Source organism: Mesoplodon bidens, assembly GCF_964165515.1.
Source record: "Mesoplodon bidens genome assembly, chromosome: 4".
Lineage (NCBI taxonomy): Eukaryota > Metazoa > Chordata > Mammalia > Artiodactyla > Ziphiidae > Mesoplodon > Mesoplodon bidens.
This window is the reverse complement of record NC_138160.1, coordinates 72241030-72262300: the sequence shown is the minus strand read 5'-3', so window position 1 is coordinate 72262300 and position 21271 is coordinate 72241030. Positions and strand designations below refer to the sequence as shown.

Below are 21271 nucleotides of genomic sequence, written 5' to 3'. Positions count from 1 at the left end.
CGCGTACCACAAAAAAAAAAAAAAAAAAAAAAAATTCATTGTATTAACTTGGAATAAATTGAGAAAATAACTTTGTTTATATTCATGATAGTGAAATCCAGTGGGGAAGAATGGGTAATTTTATTACCCTTAAGAGGATGTCTTAGCTATGTGTCTTTAGGACTAATTCAGCTTGCATTCATAGCTAGGGTAGTATAACATTCTATATAATACATGGTAAGCTTAGAGAGAAGTGGAGTGACTTTCAGGACCAAAGAAATATTCCCTAACTCATAAGACATAATGTAGTTGAATAACAGTAAGATTAATAATTATTATATCTTTTGAAGTTCAGAATTCTTAAGAGGAAAAAAATTAAGAGATCTACTTGTTCCTTTTAACCAAAATATAATTACATGCCTCATGTGTCTTTCAAACATATCATAAAGTAGAAAGTTAAATGTATCTAAATGCACCATAATGAGCAATGTTTTCCACTTAAACTAATAATGAATCATTTAATTGTTTGAATTAGTAATACCAGGCTTGCAGCAACTGGGCTTATGATCATTTTTGTCCCTTGCTAAGTATCCAGCTTGTATTTATTTAACCATATAATTTCTTGTGTGATATAGCATGCTTGCTTTTCAGCCTGGAGTTTTTACAAAACATTTTATGAAGATGCTAGTGTTAGGGAAAATGTGAGTCAGTGAAAAAGTTATTTGCTCATATGAGTAAAAGAAAACCAGAATTCTTTACTGCAAACTGACATCACATATTTTAATGTTTTGTCATTATTCATAGGCTGTTTTTATTTAAGTGACTGCACGGTGCTTATTGTAGCAAAATACATGCTTTGCTCAGATAAGTTTAGCAGCAGAGAATTAATTTCTTCCCACATCTTTCAATGTGGCATGGCAGTCTCACTCTAAGATCAAAACACAAAACTGAAGGTTATGTTTAATTTCTAAATCAAAGTGTTGTGGGAAGATGATTGAAATCTGAAGATGACTCAGATCCACTTGATATGTGGTTTTCTTCCTACAGAAATCTTATGGTAGACTGCCATTTCCATGTTAGAAAGAAACTAATAGTGATGAGACTAAAATAAATAGTTTCACTGGATACTGAAAGTTTATGTTAGTTACTTTGGTTCTTAGTCTGAATTTTTTAAAGAACTTTGAAAGTTCCAATAACATAGGAATTTCTTCCCCCCCTGCCTCACCACCACCCAGTATATCTTTTTTTTTTAACTATGGGGGCAAAGAAGTAATCCGTGTATTTTCCCAACAAACATTGATGTTTTTTTAACAGTTTTCATGATTCTGTTTTTTAACAAAAAAAAAAAAAAAAAAAAGTATCCATTTGGCTCTTTGCTGTATAGAATTCATTTGCCTCGAGGGAGTAAATTAAGATTATATGGCTGCATTAGCTGTGTCAGATGATTTTGGTGAGGTATGGTAAATGGTAATTGCAGTGTATCTCCTACTTCACCAAAATGAACTTGTTTGTTTTCTTATTTTTATTTCTTAAAGCAGTCATATAAAATACTAACCTAGAGCTGAAATGGATTTTTTTCTCAGGTGTTTTAAAAATAGGAGTTAGAAATGTTGTCCCTGTGTCTGGATTTTTCTCCTTGTCCCTTATCTGAACCTCTCAAAGGCCTCTCTGTGTGGGGTGAGCAGCCCAGCACACTCAGACAGTTCTGCTCAGAGAAGGAAGTGAAGAGTTTTGGTTCCCATTTTACACTTCTGGAACAGTTTAGGGAAGGAAGCACCTTTACACCTTTTATTGTTCGTGGTTGCTGACATCATATCCTTCCCTGACCAGTCTGTGCGTGTTTCCTGCCATTCTGTCAAGATTCTTCTGTGTTACTGGGAGGGATTTGTGGGAGGGAGGGAGTGAGGGGAGGAGAGGGGGAAGGGAGGGAGGTGTGTGTCACTCAGGGAACTTGTTTGTAAATGAGAGAGCCAGGGTGGGAGAAGGATCTTTAGCGTCTGTCCACAAGAAATTCTTCTCTCCTTGGGTCTCAAACCACTTTGCCTTCGTCTGTCTGCTCATGCCAAACTCAAAGTGAACAGAAGCCTCCCATAATGAAGTTCCCCTTTTTAGTAAGCAGCATGATTTTATTTTTCTTCTATTTAGGTTGGCAAAAAGAAAAAATACAGAAGACTGTAGCTCTATAGAGTGTAACTATGGTAGAGTATTTGTTTCTCTTTTCTTTTTTTTTTTTAATTACTGATTGTTTCTCTGTAACTCTGTCATTTTCCAAGAATTCTTCTTTCATGTGGAAAGAAGTAGCGGTAAGGCTGCTGGAATTATTTTAAGCTTATGGTTGATTGTACATAAATGAAAGTTCTCAGTGTAACTCAAATTCTACTATGTGCAGTTTAGCTATTATATTCTTTTCTTCATATACATACAAAACAATTTTTCAGATTACTGAAGTTATATAATCTCTTTTCAGCCTCTCTAGGACTCCTACAAATTAATACTTGAAACCAACCTTACAATACAATTTTTGCATAAAAATCAGGTTAGAAAAATAGTTATGCTAAGAAAACAGCTACTGAGCTGTTGTTGACCTTCCTAACTCTGAATTTTTACTGACAGCCTTGAAACCTGGTGACCCATAATCTAACGTTCTAAGCAGAATGTTCCAAGGCACATTTTACTTCATGCAAACAGTCTCATCATCACCATATCTTACTCTGCATATGTACTTAATCATATCAAATTTTGCATTTCAGAAATGTTCAAAAGGCAGCACACTTCAAGAAATATTCATTTTTATGGGAAATAAGAAAATAGTTTAATTTTATTGAAATTTAAACTTACATCTCTCTACATTACCCTGCATATTTCAAAATGTCATTTTTAATCGATTATTTTATATATATATACATACTGACACATATCAGTTCTCTCTGGCAAAATATTTCCCATAATGTTTTAAGAATTAAAAAAGAAAATCCTTGCTTTGCTCTTTTTAAGACGCGTCCCTCGTTTCAAAGTTGTGAAATAAGGGGTGGTGAGATGGAGGAACTCTTCTAAGTTTGATTCATCAAGAACTCTTGTCTTTCCAAGGAGACTTTTCTCCAGGGATGTCTCTCTATTCGTTTGGTTATTTGTATTTTGAAATCAGGATCCGCAGAAGTTTTCTTCTTCCCCGCCTCTTCCACACTCTAATCTGTTCACCCTGACCTTCCACCTTAAAGTGAATAAGCGCTTAGGCAGGCATAGTCCTGTAAGCCGATAGTGCCACGGCCTCAGCTCAATGAAAGAAAGGAAATTGTCCCATATGCATTTGCTGTGGATTCATGGGTTGGCTTTTCTGTGATCGAGGAAGCCTGTTTGTCTCTTTGGGTTCTTGCACATGCATGGGAAATAACATTCTATCTTGCTGCTTGCTTCTAAGGTAAGACTATAGGAAACACTGGAAAGTTGTCCAGTTGAGTGATATTTAAGACCGTCACTAAAAATAGGTAGATGGACTGTGTTCGGCAACAGTGAATATGCAGTTTGCTTTGTGGATTTTTCATATTTTAATGTGCTTTTTTCACATATCTTATAGCTAATTTTTTCCTGTCTATTTGTCAAATGTGTGTTATTTATATAACTCTAAAATTCTGAACTACTTCCAACATTTAAAATTACCGCTGGAGTAATAGTTTTGATGAGCACTGTGTGGTCGTGATACTACTCAACATACATATATTCTCAGAGGCAGAAGTGAGCTACAGTTTAATAGAAGGCATTGGGCAAAAGAGAATGGATGATCTTAGTATTTAAGCAGCACTTAATCCACCAGAACTAATTATATCATAATAGCTTCTGCAATTAGATAATCACAGAAAACTTAAATTTTAAAAATTTACTCAAGGTGATAAAGAATTTAGAAATTAAATTAAAGAAGTCAAAAGACAGCCGATGTGATCAGACCAAATGTGTAACAGTTCCAATTCCTGTTCCAATAACTTTGAATTGGAGCCAAATAATCTATTAAATAGCCAGGACAATGGCTTAGTATTACATGATACATGTGGGAATTTATCAGGTCGGTTGTCAGACACCAACTAAAGTAAACAGGGAAATTCTGAGCAATGTGTGAAGTAGTTGCATTCTTTGACATAAGATGGGATAGAATAATTGAAGCTATTGCTTGCAAATGAAGAAGCCACTGTGGAATGCCTTTTTGTTAACTTCCACATTTCACAGCAATTCACTTTCATTCAAATATTTTCAGATATAATTTAAAACAAAGAAAGATACATACTTTTAATACACTGGATTCTCTGGGTTTATCTTACATTGTTGATGATCACTTCTTTAATTTTAATTCATGGCCTAAAGATATCCAGTATGTGGCAAGCTTCTATAATTTTGTATCTTGCTCCCCAAAGAGATATGATGTGTCTTTTTAAAATATTTAAATTTAAGGAACTGATGGCTTATAAGAAATATAGTCATAAATGGAATAATACTCTAATTTTCACACCATTTCTTTCTTTTCTATGAATGATCATCTTTTCTGATTCTTGTATTCAAGATATAGCTTAAGGGCTTTCAAAAGGAAAAGATTTCACTGCTGATAGCTGCTTGTTATGTAAGATTAAATATCCTACATTATTTTTACAGTGTTCTCATAGCAGTGACTTTTTAAAAATAAGATTAAAGGATTTAGATTTAAATTAGTTGACATTTACATATATCAAATAGCACTTCCATAATAGTCCATCCTATTTGCATAACGAGGGACGTTATCACCTCTGCTGTCAAAACACGAGATTGTTTTCCCTTCAGAAATGAATTAGCTGCCCTACTTAGCATACACAGGTACATAAAGGTTCATTAACTCTCTGATTTAGGTAATTTTTCATAACAGAAGGGTGAAAATAGTCACCTAGTTTCATTAAAAAAATAGTAAGAAACTCTTTGCAAAAGATAGATTTCAAGTGTTGGGCTTTAAAGTATAGTTTTCATCATTTAAATGACTTGTTAAATTACTTACAAGATTATTTTAATCATAAGAACAAACCATTCCTACTTGATATGCTCCTGCATGTGATATACCATGTACTTTTAACAGATGCTTATTTTCATTCATTTAATTTGTTTAGTTCCATAGAGTTTTATTTTTAGAAAATTAGAATATTAAAGTGGTGCTTAATTTTTATTTTTTGTTCAGCAGGAACGAATGCAGGAATTTGGGAACTGAGCAGTGCAAGTGCTGAAGAAGGAGATTTGTTTGGAGGAAACAGGAAAGAGAAAGAAAAGGAAGGAAAAAATACATAATTTCAGGGACGAGAGAGAGAAGAAAAACGGGGACTATGGGGAGAAAAAAGATTCAGATTACGAGGATTATGGATGAACGTAACAGACAGGTGAGTGGGGTAAACTTCTGTGTGTGTTGTTATCTACATGGGCCATTTATTACACTTCCCCCCAGATATGTTAAGTGTACTGAAAACATTTTGAGCTTATAAACATCCATGAAGAGAAGTTTTAGTGAATTAAATGTGGTCAGTTTAAGTGCTGATAGTAAAGGGGAAAAAATCACTCTATCTGTAAGAAATATACTTTACACATTGATGATTATTCACTTTTTACTTCAGCGTGAATTTTAAATGGAAACTGCATTTGCGTAACGTGAATAGCTTAATAATTAAGAGTTAATAAGCATAATATTGCTCCACTGCATGCATCATCAAGCAAAGATATTCTTATATTCATGGGAACGAGGCCTTTTGTGGTCATCCATTTAGAGGTTTATAATATAGACTAAATATCCTGTATCAAAATGGCTTCCAGTCTATTCACAGTAAAAGAGACTTTGAAATACATCCAAAATGTTTAACATTGTGCTGACAACAAGGAAGACACCCCCCACGACATATTAGTCTCCTCAAACATAGAAACGAGAACTATCAGTTAACTCATACCATTTTCTTTAAAGCCTGAATTTTATAAACCTAAAGGCACATGATGTTATCATTTTTTTCTAGAACTCCAGTGATATCTGTATGATACAATTAATCTATTCTAAAGACTTTATACATGCAAATGCTCTCTTCAGTGAAGACTTGTATATTATGAATATCTGTGATTTGACTCTATTTTTCTTCACCCTTGGGGAGAGTGGATTCAGTTAGGGGAAGTAAGAATAGCCGGGTGGTCTGTATGCATCCTAATGTTGAATAATGGTTAAATAGCAAATGTTAATGGTTAAATAACAAATGTTTAACCTAATGTTAAGTAGCAAATAATGGTTCCTGAGAGCTATTATGTACTGCCAGATCCCAACCATTGCAAATGGATAATGGAACCTACAGAACAGACATTCCTTGACCACGGGGGAGGAGAGCATTTTGGCTGTTGCCCATTTACACTGGGGAAAGCTAAGAGGACAGCCTCAGAGACGCCCCACCAGACTGTAATTTCCCCCAACACTCTTTCTGCCCTACTGTGCCTTTCTAGCTTCTTGGACCTTCTAGTGAGACTAGAACTGATTCGTGCTTTAAAACTTTTTATTGCTACATGTGTAAATTATAATGAATAGAAGTTGTTATTTATGCCATCAAAGCCAGTATGCCATTAAGAGGTAAAGAAACTTTTTAGATTTTCAGATTTATACTCCTTTAAATTATTACACTTAAGGTACATATGACTTGAACTATTTTTGGCTGAAAATTGAGCTAAAGGATGAACAATGCTAAGATTTACGATGGATTCCTTCAGTGTTTTCCTACACATTGTGTATTGCTATGGGTCAAGCCAAAAAGCAATAATTCTGTCAATATAAAACCACAGTATTTTTTAATTGATTTATAGGTTGAAATTGAAATTAAAACTGAAATATTGAACATCATATACCACTGACTATTTAGATCTTACTGTTTGGACTAGCACCTATTTGGGGTGCAGTCAAAACTTTATATGAATTAGCATCTACACTTCATTAATAATGCCAGTTGATTTGGGGGTTCATGAAATTTATTGTATCTTCCTTTTGCTTACAAGGACAAAAGAAAGCTTTTGCAGTTGAATTCATGAGCTTTCATTATGCTTTATAAAGGAATATAAAACTCACACAGGCATGCGAGAATGTTAACACTATACTTTTGAGCTAACAATTGAACGTTTTTTCGTAATTTAAATATACTTGCGTCTACAATTGCTGTTACTCTCACCCATGTTAGAAGTCATGATAACTTTAAGAGAAGAAAACTTACTTAAATTCAGTTTAGTTAATCTTACTTTTTTTAATCCTGAAGATGAATTCCTTGGTTTTATTCTATAGAATTTAGGATCTGTGTAGTCTTTTCTTCGTCTTTAGGTTCAGTTGGCCCTTTAATTCAATACTCTTAAATGGAATTGGTAAAATTGAAAACTTCCATGTTTAAATATATATATATTTCAGTGATTATTTTACATGGCTATTGACAATCTTAAACAGCCATCTTACTTATAAATATTTGTCATGCGTGCCTCTCATCTACTGTAAGAGTGATCATAAGAGCCATTTGGGAGAGAACCTAAAAGATGTAGGTCACTTCTGATAATCAGCACCAGCAAATCTGCAAGAGCATGTCATACAAAGTGAGGAGACACCCCTAACCTAGGCTCCCTTTAAAGTATGTGTTCACCTGTTGAAAAGATAAACATTAACTGCTTTGCCCTTTTTGAAGCTTCCCTGTTGTAGACTCCCTAACAGAACCTCACACGATAGCTCACTGTCATCTTTTCTCAAAAGCAGTAAAAGCCTGCCCTGCCATTGCAGGTGTTTATTTGGCTATACAGAGAACAGGGTGTGTTTTTACAGAATAAGAAATACTTACTTAAAGTGTGAAATGAAATATTACAGAGCTGATGCGATAAGTTGTATATCATTGAGAAATAAAACTATGGTAAAACAGAGTGGCTGACTGTTTAAATTGAATTTTGCCCTTTATTTTTCATTATGGCAGTAGCAACAGCTAAAAATCAGAAACTCCAATTGTATACATAAAATAGTTTAGGGGAGGGCTTCCCTGATGGCGCAGTGGTTGAGTGTCCGCCTGCCGATGCAAGGGACACGGGTTCGTGCCCCGGTCCGGGAGGATCCCACATGCCGCAGAGCAGCTGGGCCCGTGAGCCATGGCCGCTGAGCCTGCGCGTCCGGAGCCTGCGCCGCGTCCGGAGCCTGTGCTCCGCAATGGGAGAGGCCACAGCAGTGAGAGGCCCGCGTACCAAAAAAAAAAAAAAAAAAAAAAAAAAAAGTTTAGGGGAGGAAAAAAAATTAACAGCTAGTTGTTGTTTTTATTTAATTTTCCAGAGCCTCCAAGTTTATGAAAACTACTTATTTCTCAATCTCTAAGCTAAATGAGGTGGATTTCTTAAGCTAGAATGTAAAAATAAATAAAATCATGAATTGTCAATTTGTCTTATGGAAATTTTCAGATAACTTAAAAGAAGCTACGTATTCCAAGAACTACATATATATTACTCCATTTAATCTTTAGTAATTCCATTTACAGCTGAATAACTCATTTATTTATTAAATCAACAAATATCACTTGTTTACAATGTGCCTAACATGAAGTATTCAGCAGTAAGCAAGAAGAATCTCATTCAGCTTATTGTCTGCCACAGAAGTCAGCCAACTGTTTCTGTAAAGGGCCAGATAGCAAATACTTTTGGCCTTGTGAGCCGTGCAGTCTATGTCTCAACTACTCGTCTCTGCCCTCTTAGTGAAAGCAGCAAAGGACAATGTGTGTACAAATGAATGTGTCCGTGTTTGAATAAAACTTTACTGGCCAAAACAGGGGGCAGGCAGGATTGGCCTATGGGCCATAGTTGGTGGACCCCTGGCCTGGTGGGATGAACCAGACATGAAATATGCAAATATATAACAAAACTTCTGTTCACATGTGCTGTGAATGAAGCTATCCAAATGCTATGAAGGAATAACAGGAGGTGCCTTATTTAGATTGCGGGTGGGAGAAAGGTGATGAAAAATGGTGATAAGTAGTTCAAAATAATTTGGTCAGTAACATACATTTGAAAATAAGTCCCACAAGCACGGAAATTGGGAAACTACTTCTCCCCATCCTTGTCACAAGCTATAAATGTTCTGTGTGATTTTCCTGAGGAAATGCTGAAAGATGGAAGCTAAAAGATGATTCAAAGTTAGGCAGGTGACAACATTCCAGAGGGAACAGTGTTTGTGAAGCTTCTGAGAAAGTAAAGAGCTTGCTAAGGAGTCTAAGGAAAGCCTATGGAGCTTGAGCCCGGTGTGTGTAACTTTAGAGAGATGAGAGAAAAGGTTTAGATGCTAGGGAGGGCCCAGATCACACAGAGCTTTGAAGTCAGATAGTTAATACTAGGAGGTGGCCAAGATTTGAGCCCAAATCTTTCAGATTCAAAAACAAAACAAGCTTTTCTCAATTGTGTCACGCTGCGTTCTGTATAATATAATGGCTAAGAGCATGGTTGTATGTCATTGCTTTCCCCAGTTACATCATACTGCATCCAGTGTAATACCATGGTGAAGAACATGGTTTTTAGAGACACACAAACCTTGTTCTGGCCCTAGTTCTGCCACCTGCTTGCTGTGTGACCCTCCAGCAAGTGGCTTAACCCCTCTGAGTTTCATCATTTCCCTCATCAGTAGAGGGGAGATTAAAAAATAGTACCCACTTCATTGGGTCATTGAGATGATTAAATTGGGGGATGAATGTAAGGCACCTAACCTATAATAAATGCTCCATAAATTTACCTGTTAGCTATTCCTGTTAAGACTCACCATTAGCTATTATAGTTAATGTGATTTCTGTCAGAACAACACCTGTGCTGTGTAACACACTAAAGAATGGCACCTGAAACCTTCATTTCAATAGGGTGTTACCTTAAAAGGGTATCAGGGAGATGGAAGAGTGGAACAGAGTAGAGCTGGGGCACAAAGGAGCCTTTGGAAGCTAACAAGGGGCAAGAGAACCATTTCAGATCAAGAGCCAGATGATGGCAGAGGATGGCTTGTGGACAGGAAGGAAAATCACACAGAACGTTTATAGCTTGTGACAAGGATGGGGAGAAGTAGTTTCCCAATTTCTATGCTTGTGGGACTTATTTTCAAATGTATGTTACTGACCAAATTATTTTGAACTACTTATCACCATTTTTAATCACTTCTAGCTTCCAGTTTATTCTCACACTACAATTTCAATCTCTCCATCTGCATTTTTTGTTCTTACTTGTGAGTTACCTTCATCAATTAGGCAATAATCTTACCCCCCTTCATATGGTACAAGTTGTTACTGTGCTTCTGAAACAGCCATATTTTTAAATGAGTTTTGTCCTCATATGACTCTTTTTGCAAACAGAATATACTTAGAAATCTGTCATATCAAGAAGAAAGATATATGAAAATTAGGCATGCTTAACCTAAATCTGTTTACTTGTGTGCTTGTATTTAAAATTTTCAGCTTTCCCACTTTGAAAGGATAGGAGAGGCAAACCCGAATTTATTTGTGTGACTTATTATAAAAAGACATTTAAATATTTGAATAACTACCAGAGAAAAATATTTGCCGAATAACACAGTTACGGCCTAATATAGTAAGTTAAAGAAAGGAGATTATTAAATGTCTTAAGTTCTTTTCTTCTGTGCGACCTGGCACACCAGCAGTTTTTGCCAGCAAACAAAATATCATGTAATTATCAGTGCAATAACTGGAGCACAAATTAAAGACAATTAGCAGCATTCTCTTGTTAATAGAAAAGGAGAATCCCCTTATGACTAAAGGGGATTAGTCATAGCTGTTAAATTTTCTAACTTTTTCCCTTTTCTTATGTCCTATCTCAGTTTCTTTACATGACTTATAAATTATTTTAAATGGGCTCAGAAAAAAAAAAACACTGGAGAAATAGTTCAGTGTAGATGCAGCCTCTGACAGTTTCTACATACTGAGGTTTTTAAACTAAATCTGATATTTTCTAAACTAAACTGAAAAATAAAGAGTTGCCTTGATTTTCTCAAATGACTCTTCTTTAAAAAGAAACAAATTTTACTCCTTACTTTCCCCTGTTTTCCTCTACTTTACGTGCTTCTTAGAATTTTAACTAAAATTTCAAAGGAATTTTTACTGTAACATTCCTTCAAGGTGGTATCCAGAATATCCGTAAATAAAAGGGCTAATTACAGTTCTAAACTTGAGAGTTACAACTTACTAACCTAATATAAAATTTGTGGAAGTTGAGATAGATTCAGTCTTTAAATGTGAGGATAATATAGAAATACAAATAAATTCCTTCAAGAAAATAATTTTTTGATGAATTCTAAACCATGAGTTAAAGAACAGAGTCATCCAGACACACTGTTTTGTTTTGTCATCTCCACAAAGAGAACGTCCAAACTTGTCACTTGCTTGTATGCATATCAAGCAAATACACATTATTTGAGAGGAAGTTATGCTTTAAATACTGTAGAATAGTTATCCATGTTAGTCAGTGAATATTTGGAACCTCGCTTTAAATCAAATGAATAAAAAGTTCAATCAGTGCAAAAGTGTTGGGTTTTTAAATCTCTAAATCCAAAGTAAACCTGCAAATAACTCATGACAATGATCATTATACTCCTTTTCCCTCAATATCATTTCTTTACAGCTGACTGCCTCCCCTATACTCATATTAAAATTTTTATTAAACTCATTTTATAAAATGAGTAAATAACTAAAAGCAGGGTGTATCATAGTAATACTTTAGGACACTAATGCATCTCAGAACTGAATTGCAGGGTATATTGATGCTGTGCATGCCTACTTAAAGGTTCTCCGTGCATATAAGTTAAATCATTCTTTTGTTAATCTTAAAATCACCAAGGGGAAAATTTTTTTTAGAGAGTTGGAATTAACTGCTGAGAGACTGAAAAAGAAAGCCAGAAGGGAAAAATGACAAACTGTATTTTTGCGAGATTCCAAATCAAAGAAAGCGGTAGCCAGAGTGCTCAGATGTATAACAGCTGTGACATCAAGCCACCCCTTTCTCTTCTGTTCCTGTCAATTTGAAAACAATTCAGAAATGGTTTCCCCACTCTATAGTTGAATCATAGAGATAGTGCACAGCCTACTTTCTGTACATCCCATGTTGTGTGAGACTTTTTTTAAAATTGGCGTATAGTTGCTTTACAATGTTATGTTAGTTTCTGCTGTACAAGGAAGTGAATCAGCTATATGTATATATATATATCCCCTCTTTTTGGGATTTTCTTCCCAATTAGGTCACCACAGAGTACTGAGTAGAGTTCCCTGTGCTATGCAGCAGGTTCTCATTAGTTATCTATTTTATACATATTAGTGTATATATGTCAATCCCAGTCATGTGCGGGACATTTTATACTTACACAGCTAGATCTGTTCCTTTACTGCCAAAAAGGTATTGTCTCAACTGCCATCAAACTATTCATTAGCTTTCCTTTAGTAGGAAGTCCAAGAGAGGCCAAAATGTTCACAAGGAAAAGCATGGCTATCTCCTCTTGAATTCTGTCACTGGATTTAAGATAGAAGCTCCTCCTTGAACTTGAGGGCTTCAAGACTTTTTGTTGTTTCAGTTCTAATTTGTGTATTTCACATAATTTCCATTTAATTAACTGTAATTTAGAAATATTCCAATGCTTATATTTATTGTGTCTCAATCATTTTGTATAGCAAGTTGACACGGAATGGCACCTTCCACCTGTAAGTGCATACACACACCATTCTATGTGCTACAAATCCCCTTTTGCTTTGCAAATGTCCGAACTTTGTATGACATTGTATTACTGAGAAACCAACACTAAAAATATTAACATTATAAATAGACCGCATAAACCAAGAGGTTTCTTCCAAACTGTAGATTAAAGAACATGTTGCTGATTGTTTCAAAAGCCATATAGTTTGCCGTCTAGACTTCCTTTAACATTGTAATTTATTCACTTAAAATGAGCTCCTTCGAAAATTATTATAGTAAGAGTATTTTTAAAGTTGACATCCCAACATAGTCTTACTGAAAACAATTGGAACTCCTGCCCCCACCAAGAATAATGGCTTTGTTTGGAAACAAAACGAAATAAAACAATAACAACATTGTTAGTTAAATTAAAGTAAATGAAGTTCCATAGTATGGAATATGTATTTGTGTTTCTTTTGAAATATGTTGGACCATTAATAGGAATAAGAGAACCACTCTATATGTTTGGATATTTGATTTTTAATTTTAAGTTGGAACAGTTTAGCTTAAGAAATCACTAACATTTAAATAACATTTCAACAAATGTAACTGTTTGGAAACTACAACGGAGACCGCCTCCTGCCTTCTGTCTTGCAAGGATTGATTTGGAAGGCCCTGAGGGAGAAAATATTGGAGTTAGGAGGTAAAACTGAAGCCATTGTGGAAAGGAAGAAGTTACACTCTTCCTGTTATGACAGGAAACATAGACAAATGTGCTTCCTGAGCATTTGCTCAGCAGGGAATGAAGTAGTCTTTGACCTTTACCTTAGGTACATTTTGGCTTTGTTAAACTAGTAAACATGTTTTTGCCCCCAAAATATTAATCTGGTTTATTTGATTCTTTTCAGACTCAAATTATATATTTCATGTACATGAGGTATAGAGAAACAAGTATTTATTTTATGACTGCATCTGCAGACTGGATTTAGAATGTAAATCAGCCCCTTAACAAACCAAGCAAACCTCAACAGCATGTATAAAAAAATTTAAAACATATTGTGTTATATATAGTCTTCTCTTTTTAAAATCCAAAACATTCTTAGGCTTAAAAACGGACCACAATAAAATGTTTTAAATCCTAAATTTAATAATTATAACTCATCATCTACCTTTTCCTCATGTACATAAATATATCAGAAATCAGCTATGACAAGTTTTAAAACCCAGACTTTGAGTTTGTTAATAGACACTCAGGTTTATTAATATGCGTTCAATTATTTAACTGTAATCGAACCCATTGTTTTATTATGTTTCCTCGAAATAGTGTGCAATGCACAAGATTTCAAGTCTTATTTTGGGGTTTGGGGTGTTGACTTAGGGTGAGCGGTCGGTAGAGTCCTAAATTCCACATGCTAAGCCCCCTATTTGAATCCTTCTATCGCGTTCAGAATTTTAGGAACTACTGCTCGAAACCCTTCGGAAATCCTACTGCACTGCAGTGAAATGCGGCTCAGTTTGCTGAAGGCTAACGAGGACAATAGTCCTCTTTGCAGCAGAACACACTGCTGTCTCATCCTCGCAAGTTATGCTGGAGGGTTACAAGCACATGGTAGCAGTCTGCTTGAAAGAGTCCCTCACTGCTCTTTAAAGAGCCTTTCATTTATGGTGGCAGGCCCCGTCATTGTATAAAGGAGCGCTTGTCTAGAACACAAGTCTGCAGTGGCACTACTTCCTCCCACCGAGAGTAATCATCAAGCCTAAAGCTCGCAAGCCTTTCTAATGACAGACTGAATTAAACAAAATAAAATTGAAGAGGAATACTTTAGAACAGTTGCACCATTACTTACTGTCAGGAACAAGCCAGGGGAAGAAAAAGAGCATTTAAGAGGGCATTTCCCTTTTTTTCAATTAAAGATTGTCGTCGCAGACTCTTGACTCCATCCCTAACCCTTTAAACACATAGGAAGACCTAGTGGCTCTGGATTAGAGAGCGCATTGTAGCCGTGAACTGCCCATCTTGTCCCTCATTAGTCACTCCTTTTCCTCTGCTAGGAGGAAACTGGGAGATTCTTTAGGCTGTGGGTGAGGAGGGCTGGATCTAAAATATTTCCATAGGATTACAGTTGTATTCATCGTAACTCTATTTGGACGAAAAACACCCTGATAAAACCTCAAAACTTTGAAAATACAATTAGCTAGGTATATTAGTCCCAAACGCATTCTAAAATTATGAAACTAATGTTACTTTACGATTTAAAGAAACGAGTAAAAAGTTTCCCCACTCACGGAGCAGGCTCACTGATAAGTGCAATAAGATCCGGCTGAAAGAATTCTGATTGGTGGGATGAAGTATTGGAGACCCATAGGTAAAAGTATCCTCGCTTCCCTTAGTAATGCATCTGAAGTCATAGAGAGTTAGGCCTCAGTTATTCTCAGAGATGTGAATAGCTGCTGTTTCCAAAGGTCTTTTTCTTTCATTTATTCTTTCCTGTAAGGTGCAAGGACTCCTACCGTTAAAATATGGTAGGAAAGTTCTCCTGAGGTGACTTTATGAATGGAGCCAGGATTGGGAGGGTGAACAGAGGCCTGCGTGTGGTGTGGAGACTCATGATTAAATGCCCTTTCTGTTACACAGTAGTCTAACTAATTTCTGTGCCCTGTACGAAATGATACAGGACTTGTCTTCTGTTTTAGAACTTGTTATTTACATTGACTGTGTGTAAATCAGAGACCCACCTTTTTTTATTCTGGCTGTAAACAGGCTTGTATTTGCTACCAACCAAAATGCCCCTCATTCTGTGAAATTTAAATAAACATCCATAAATATAGAACTAGTGTGTGCCCACTAGTGCATGCATGTGGTTCTCACTGGCTTTAGTGGGAATGTCTGGAGGTCTGAGGGCAGAGGTAGCTGCAGAGTCCACACAAAAGGAGCTTTGGTTTATTGTCAGAACCTAGAAACCAACTTCTTCTCAATTTTAGTATTATTAGTATTATTTTTTTTATTTTAACCTAGAAAGCTGTCCTTATACTAATTAATAAGTTGTGCACTACCCTGCTGTGCTCATCAGAATTGCTGACAGTTCTTAGTGTACCTGTACAGTGCTTGATGAGTGGTTGGAGGGGTCCATGCTGTACTGACCTTCAGCCCCTGAAATGCACAGTTGTCTAAAAGAGGGAAGGAACACTGACTAATGGAAAGGAAGATGGACTTTGTGTGAAGAGGGTTCTATTTCTAGTTCATCAGCGACTAGTTTTGTGACTGTGGATAAGGCAGTTCATGCCTTTGTTTACAGTATCATCTAAGAAATGGGGATGATAAACTGTGCCCAATAATAAGTTAAAAGAGATGCTGTCAAATGGAGCAAGATAGCTTAGAAAGTCTTTGAAAACTTCTTAGAAAAAAGTCACCAAATAAAGTCAACACTCTTATCTAAAAACAATTATAAAAAATATGATATGCTCCAATTTCACCAACAAACCCCCACACAAAATTTGATGCAATCCAGTTTTTCTCCTATTCATTTTTACCAAATGTACATTTTTACTATAAGTTAATGTGACAAAAAAGAAAAATAACTATGTGAAATTTTCCTCTCTCAGGGGCAAACTTCTTATTAACATAATTTGAGCATGCATGGAAATTCATTTTTAGCCATTCAGTTTTGATTGCAAAAAAAATGAGTCATTATTCTATCCATCTATCCATTCATTCATTCAACGAATATTTAGCCAAGTATTGTTCTGGGACTTCAGGTTACAAGAGCAGACAGGAGATGTTCCGGGCTTTGAAGGGCAGCTTGAGGTTTAGTTGAGAGAGCAATCTTTTACAGTATGTAACAAGAAGTGACTGAGCCTGATGCATCAGAAAAAAAATACTACCTACCTTGTATAGTGTTTCACAGTCAACAAGTCACTTACACTTGTGTGTTCCTTAGTTTAACTCTCATCATAACTCTGTAAGATACCTGTTATTACCTCCACTTTACAGGTGAGGAAACTGGGGTATGGGTAAGTTAAACAATTTACCTGAGGCCAAGGACACATGGCTCATACATGGCAGAGCTTAGACTTGATTTTCAATTCCCATGTTTTTGCTTCCACAGTACAGAGCCCCAGTAATGATGCATATATATTGCTTCTTTTAAAATATTTTAATGTGAATTTGCTATTTGATCAATCTGGACAGTTGTTTTTCTGTGCATTTTCAGCACTATACCTAATTTAATATTGTCTACCCCAATTCTTTACAGCCTTTTATATCTCCTCTAACTACAAAAAGAAAGTGATCCAGTTTTATTTCTTAGAATATTAAAATTAGAATGACTATGGTAACATATTGATGAGACTGAGTAACCAAAACCTAAGACATTCTACAGAATGAAATTGCAGAAATAGATTCTTGTTGTAAACTGTATTCCATTCACTCTAATCTTCCCCTTTACCCAAAGGTCTGTGCTACGTAGGCATAGAATCTGAACATCTAAATCTGGAATAAACCTTTTAAAGGTGTCTAGTCCAGCTTCCTGTTTAATTCAGGAATGCCTTCTAGACCTTCCTTGATATGCAGCCCTACTTGAACATGTTCAGGCATGAACTGCTTCTTACTTCATGGGACTAGATCCACTCTTGGACAGTTCTTATCACTAGGTTTCCCCCTGTTTTGAACCTCTTTATGATTTTCAGCAATGCTTTCTAACTCTGCTCTATAGAACAAAACAGAATAACTCGTCTGCCTCTTCACGTGGCCACAAAGTCTGCAGATCTTGGAAAGTGTTTGGCATTTCTCTTTTAACTCTGTTTTTCTGGGTTAAACATTCCAGATTCCCTCAATGATTTATCCTGCAAAATTATTCTCAGACCCTACATCGACCTTTTTGCCATCCTATAGATGCTCTAATTTTGTCGGTGTCACTCAGTGTCTTCTTAAAATTCTCAGAGCTGAATATAGTACCAAAGATTAGTTAGTGCTGACTAACTAAGAGATCGTTAGGATAATTAGTTCCCACTGTGGAACACTATAACTTTAGATCCTTTGCCCCAAAACAGCTATTGTGTTAGTTTTCCTCCAACCTGAGATTATGTAATTCTGTTTTTTTGGTGGGGGGGGGGTGTTTTTTTGCGGAATGCGGGCCTCTCACTGTTGTGGCCTGTCCCGCTGCGGAGCACAGGCTCCGGATGCGCAGGCTCTGGATGCGCAGGCTCAGTGGTCATGGCTCACGGGCCCAGCTGTTCCGCGGCATGTGGGATCTTCCCGGACCGGGTCACGAACCCGTGTCCCCTGCATTGGCAGGCGGACTCTGAACCACTGCGCCACCAGGGAAGCCCTGGGTTTTTTTTTTCTTTTTTAATACGAATGAAGACTTTAATATTACCTCCGTTTTTTTTCGTTTGTGACCCAGCTTTCTGTAGAGAGAGCTATGTATGTATAAAGACTCTACCATCTACTGGGTTATCACCCAGATTTGTGTAGTGTGTGGATCTGATAAGCATACAGGCTACATCTTCATCTACACCACTGATAAAAATGGTGCCTGGGACAGGAAAGTTACTCTTGAACTCTGTGGCCCTTTGCAAAAGACTGTCCTTAAACTTAACGCCAATTAATTAATTCATATTTAAATCATCTACATTACTACTAGCTAATCTCAAATATATAATATTGTGATGAGGATTTCATCAAATACGTTGCCAAATACATGTTCTTTAAAAATCTGATCTCATTAGAAAGTCCAGTAAATTTTTGCTCAATGAATGCAGTTATCTGAATTCTTAGATCCTCCCCCCTTTACCTCTGTATCCTGTAATTGTAAAATTCAGTTTTTACCTTCACACTTTTCTCTCCTTCATGATGAGTCATCAGGGCAAGGAATAAAGACCACTTTTCTCTGAACTTTTTGAATTATTTTTTTCTTTCTTCAAGAAAAGTAAAACAATAAATTGTCAAAAAGACAAGTTTAAAAATTATCTACTTTTAGCAGAAAATTTTATTGAGACATTCGGTTTAAAATAGAGTATTTCCATTCCGTAATCCTTTCGTTCATTGAGTATCCATTGGTCAGTCTTTGTGAGGCCAGAGGTGGGGTTTTCAGGGAGCTCAGAAAACCAGCAGGAGAGGCAGACTCAAACAACCAATCAACTCTGTAATATTAGAATAAGTCTCATAATAAAGGTTTGTAAAAAGCTCTAGAGGATAACAACGAGAGAGGAATGAGTGTTATCTGAATGTGACAATGAAAGCTTCATAGGAGAAGTTGACATTTAAAGGAAGCCTTACAGCACCATGGGAGCCTGCCAGCGGCCAGATGGAAAGGGGGAGGGACGTAATGCCATGATCAGCTTTCTCTGAGTACAAGATAAGAAATAACCAATATGGTAGGTTTCATTTCATATTCATCTTGATTGGGTTAACATCTACTATTATTTTTCTTGCTCAGTCTAGAAGAAGGATTGGTCAGAAAACAAAAACTGAATTCACCCAACTCTGGATAAAAATACAATTCAGATCATTACACATGACTGGAAATATAACATTATTAGCCAAGGAATATATTTTGATTCAAATGAAGGAAATTCCTTTGGAGCTTTAAGGAATTAAATGACTGTTTTTCCTCCAGCCATGAGGATGAGACATGAACAAGGAAGATATATATTTACATGTAGTAGAAGCCTGAACACCCAGCACCAATGTCTGATGTGGAGAGGGCTCAGTCAGTATTGGTCGGCACAATGTTTGGCATGTAGAAAATGCTCAGTAAAAATTGCTTGAATTACTTTCATGTTTCTGTAAATAGATTTTCCTTATTTCTTTATAAGGAATATAAATTGTATGGAGCTGTATTTAATGAATGTTCCTTTTCTCAATTTCAAATTCTAATTTCAATTATTGATTCATACCTAATAAGTTCGAGAGTAATTGTCAGCATGAGATGTGTGATGCCTGCCCTTACGCTAGGATTTAAAACTCGAGGTTAATATAGAACTTAATACTGAATGTCTTAATTAAAACATCATCATGACATTTGAGGCTGTTTCAAGAGGTAAAGAAAAAAAACATAAAATGCTCAATGTTTACAGAGTAATCTTGCTTTCCATACATATATTACATATGAAGTCTCTTTAATTTTGAAAACTAAATGTAAATTATAGTGCCCACTTAAATAATATTGGTTTTATTCTCTTCTTGGTGCACCCTGATTGATGTAAACACTGGAAAAGAGCATCTCTTTGCGTACTGCTGTAAAAACAGTTTTCCATCTCACCTAAGGTTCAAAATATGTTATTGAAATAGAAATGGACTTGTCCCCATTACAAACAATTGTCAAGTTATGAAAAATGTAGTCATTACAATACATTATTATATTTAAATGTAAAAGCTCTGAATTGCAATCTTTGTCATTGAGTGGCATATTTTAAACGAAGGGTAATATCCCAGTTCTCTTAAGAAAGCTTAATGCTGAAAAACAATTTTATCTAACTGTGAACAATGAGAAAAAGCATTATAAAATACATTTTGAGTATGCTATGAAGAATATGAACATAATACAGAATTAAACTTAGTGCAATTAAGAGTAGGTTTTGAAGATATTTTCTTAAATGCTTTAACATAGTCATCGTCATTTCAGTTTGCAGTTTTAATGAAAAGAAGCCATAGGCACTGACTTTCTGACAGGTATTATTAAATAAGTATGCATTATCCAGCAGCCTATTTGGTTACACAAAAGTTGAGGAGTACCTAAAAGTAAACACAAATAGTGGCTTTAATGATATTTCTGTGCTGAAATGTACTTTGAGGGTGAGTGTTGTAACGTGCTAAATTCTGAGGTTTGAGTACAACAGAAACCATACTGTATCGAGACATTCCACCTACAGTTTGTGGTCATGAAAGTCTGATTAAAAGTGGTTTTAGATATATGAAAGTATTTTGGGTCAGTGCCTTCTGCATTGAACGTGCTCTGTAGCCTACTTCACTAAACAAAATACCAATGTGCAAGTATATTTGCATAACTAAATTGCATCTAAGAGAATTATTAAAAAACATTTTATATAAATCTATATAATTAATCATGATACTTTTTATCCATTCCAAAAAGATAGTCTTTATTTAGCTCATTCCTATACCAATCATGACTCACCTGAATGAACCAGAATAAAAAAAGTTTTCTAAAGTAGTATAATAATCAGATATGAAAATAAAACACTGGCTATGTTTTATAAGAACAGGTTAGTAAGACAGTCAATAAACATAAAACAGAAGGTGAGACACTGGAAATAAAACACTAGCTATATTTTATTAGAAGCACTTTAGTAAGACAATCAATAAACATAAAACAGAAGGTGAGACATTGGCAATCATTACAAAGAAAAATTATCCCAGTTGCAACGTAAATAACATATCTGAGTAGATATTGACTAGCCAATGTGGGCTGGTAAATACCTAAATGCTGTATTTTCCAAAGAATGATCAGTGGGAATTCCATAGTTCAGCTTTATCTTTCTATCGGAAGACTGTAATAGATCCTCAAATAGCCTTGGTCAGGACTCTTTGAGGCACTAAGACAGGTATATTTTGTAAGTTCTTTTCCTGTAAGTCAACTAAGAAAGGGAT

At 35.7% G+C, this 21271-nt stretch overlaps 1 protein-coding gene across 7 annotated transcripts in view; it reads left to right on the top strand.

Annotated features, from left to right (window-relative positions):
- Positions 1 to 21271, top strand: part of MEF2C (myocyte enhancer factor 2C) — a 150024-nt gene that overhangs the window by 49135 nt on the left and 79618 nt on the right. For 3 of the 7 annotated variants that reach the window (XM_081231558.1, XM_081231552.1, XM_081231557.1), the window contains exon 2: positions 5168 to 5363. In XM_081231558.1, coding sequence (XP_081087684.1) covers positions 5310 to 5363 — 54 coding nt within the window. In that variant the 5' untranslated portion in view covers positions 5168 to 5309. Of the gene's footprint in view, positions 1 to 1969; positions 2091 to 5167; positions 5364 to 21271 lie in introns of those variants that run through there. The other 4 variants (XM_081231556.1, XM_081231553.1, XM_081231555.1 and 1 more) reach the window with 3 other exon arrangements.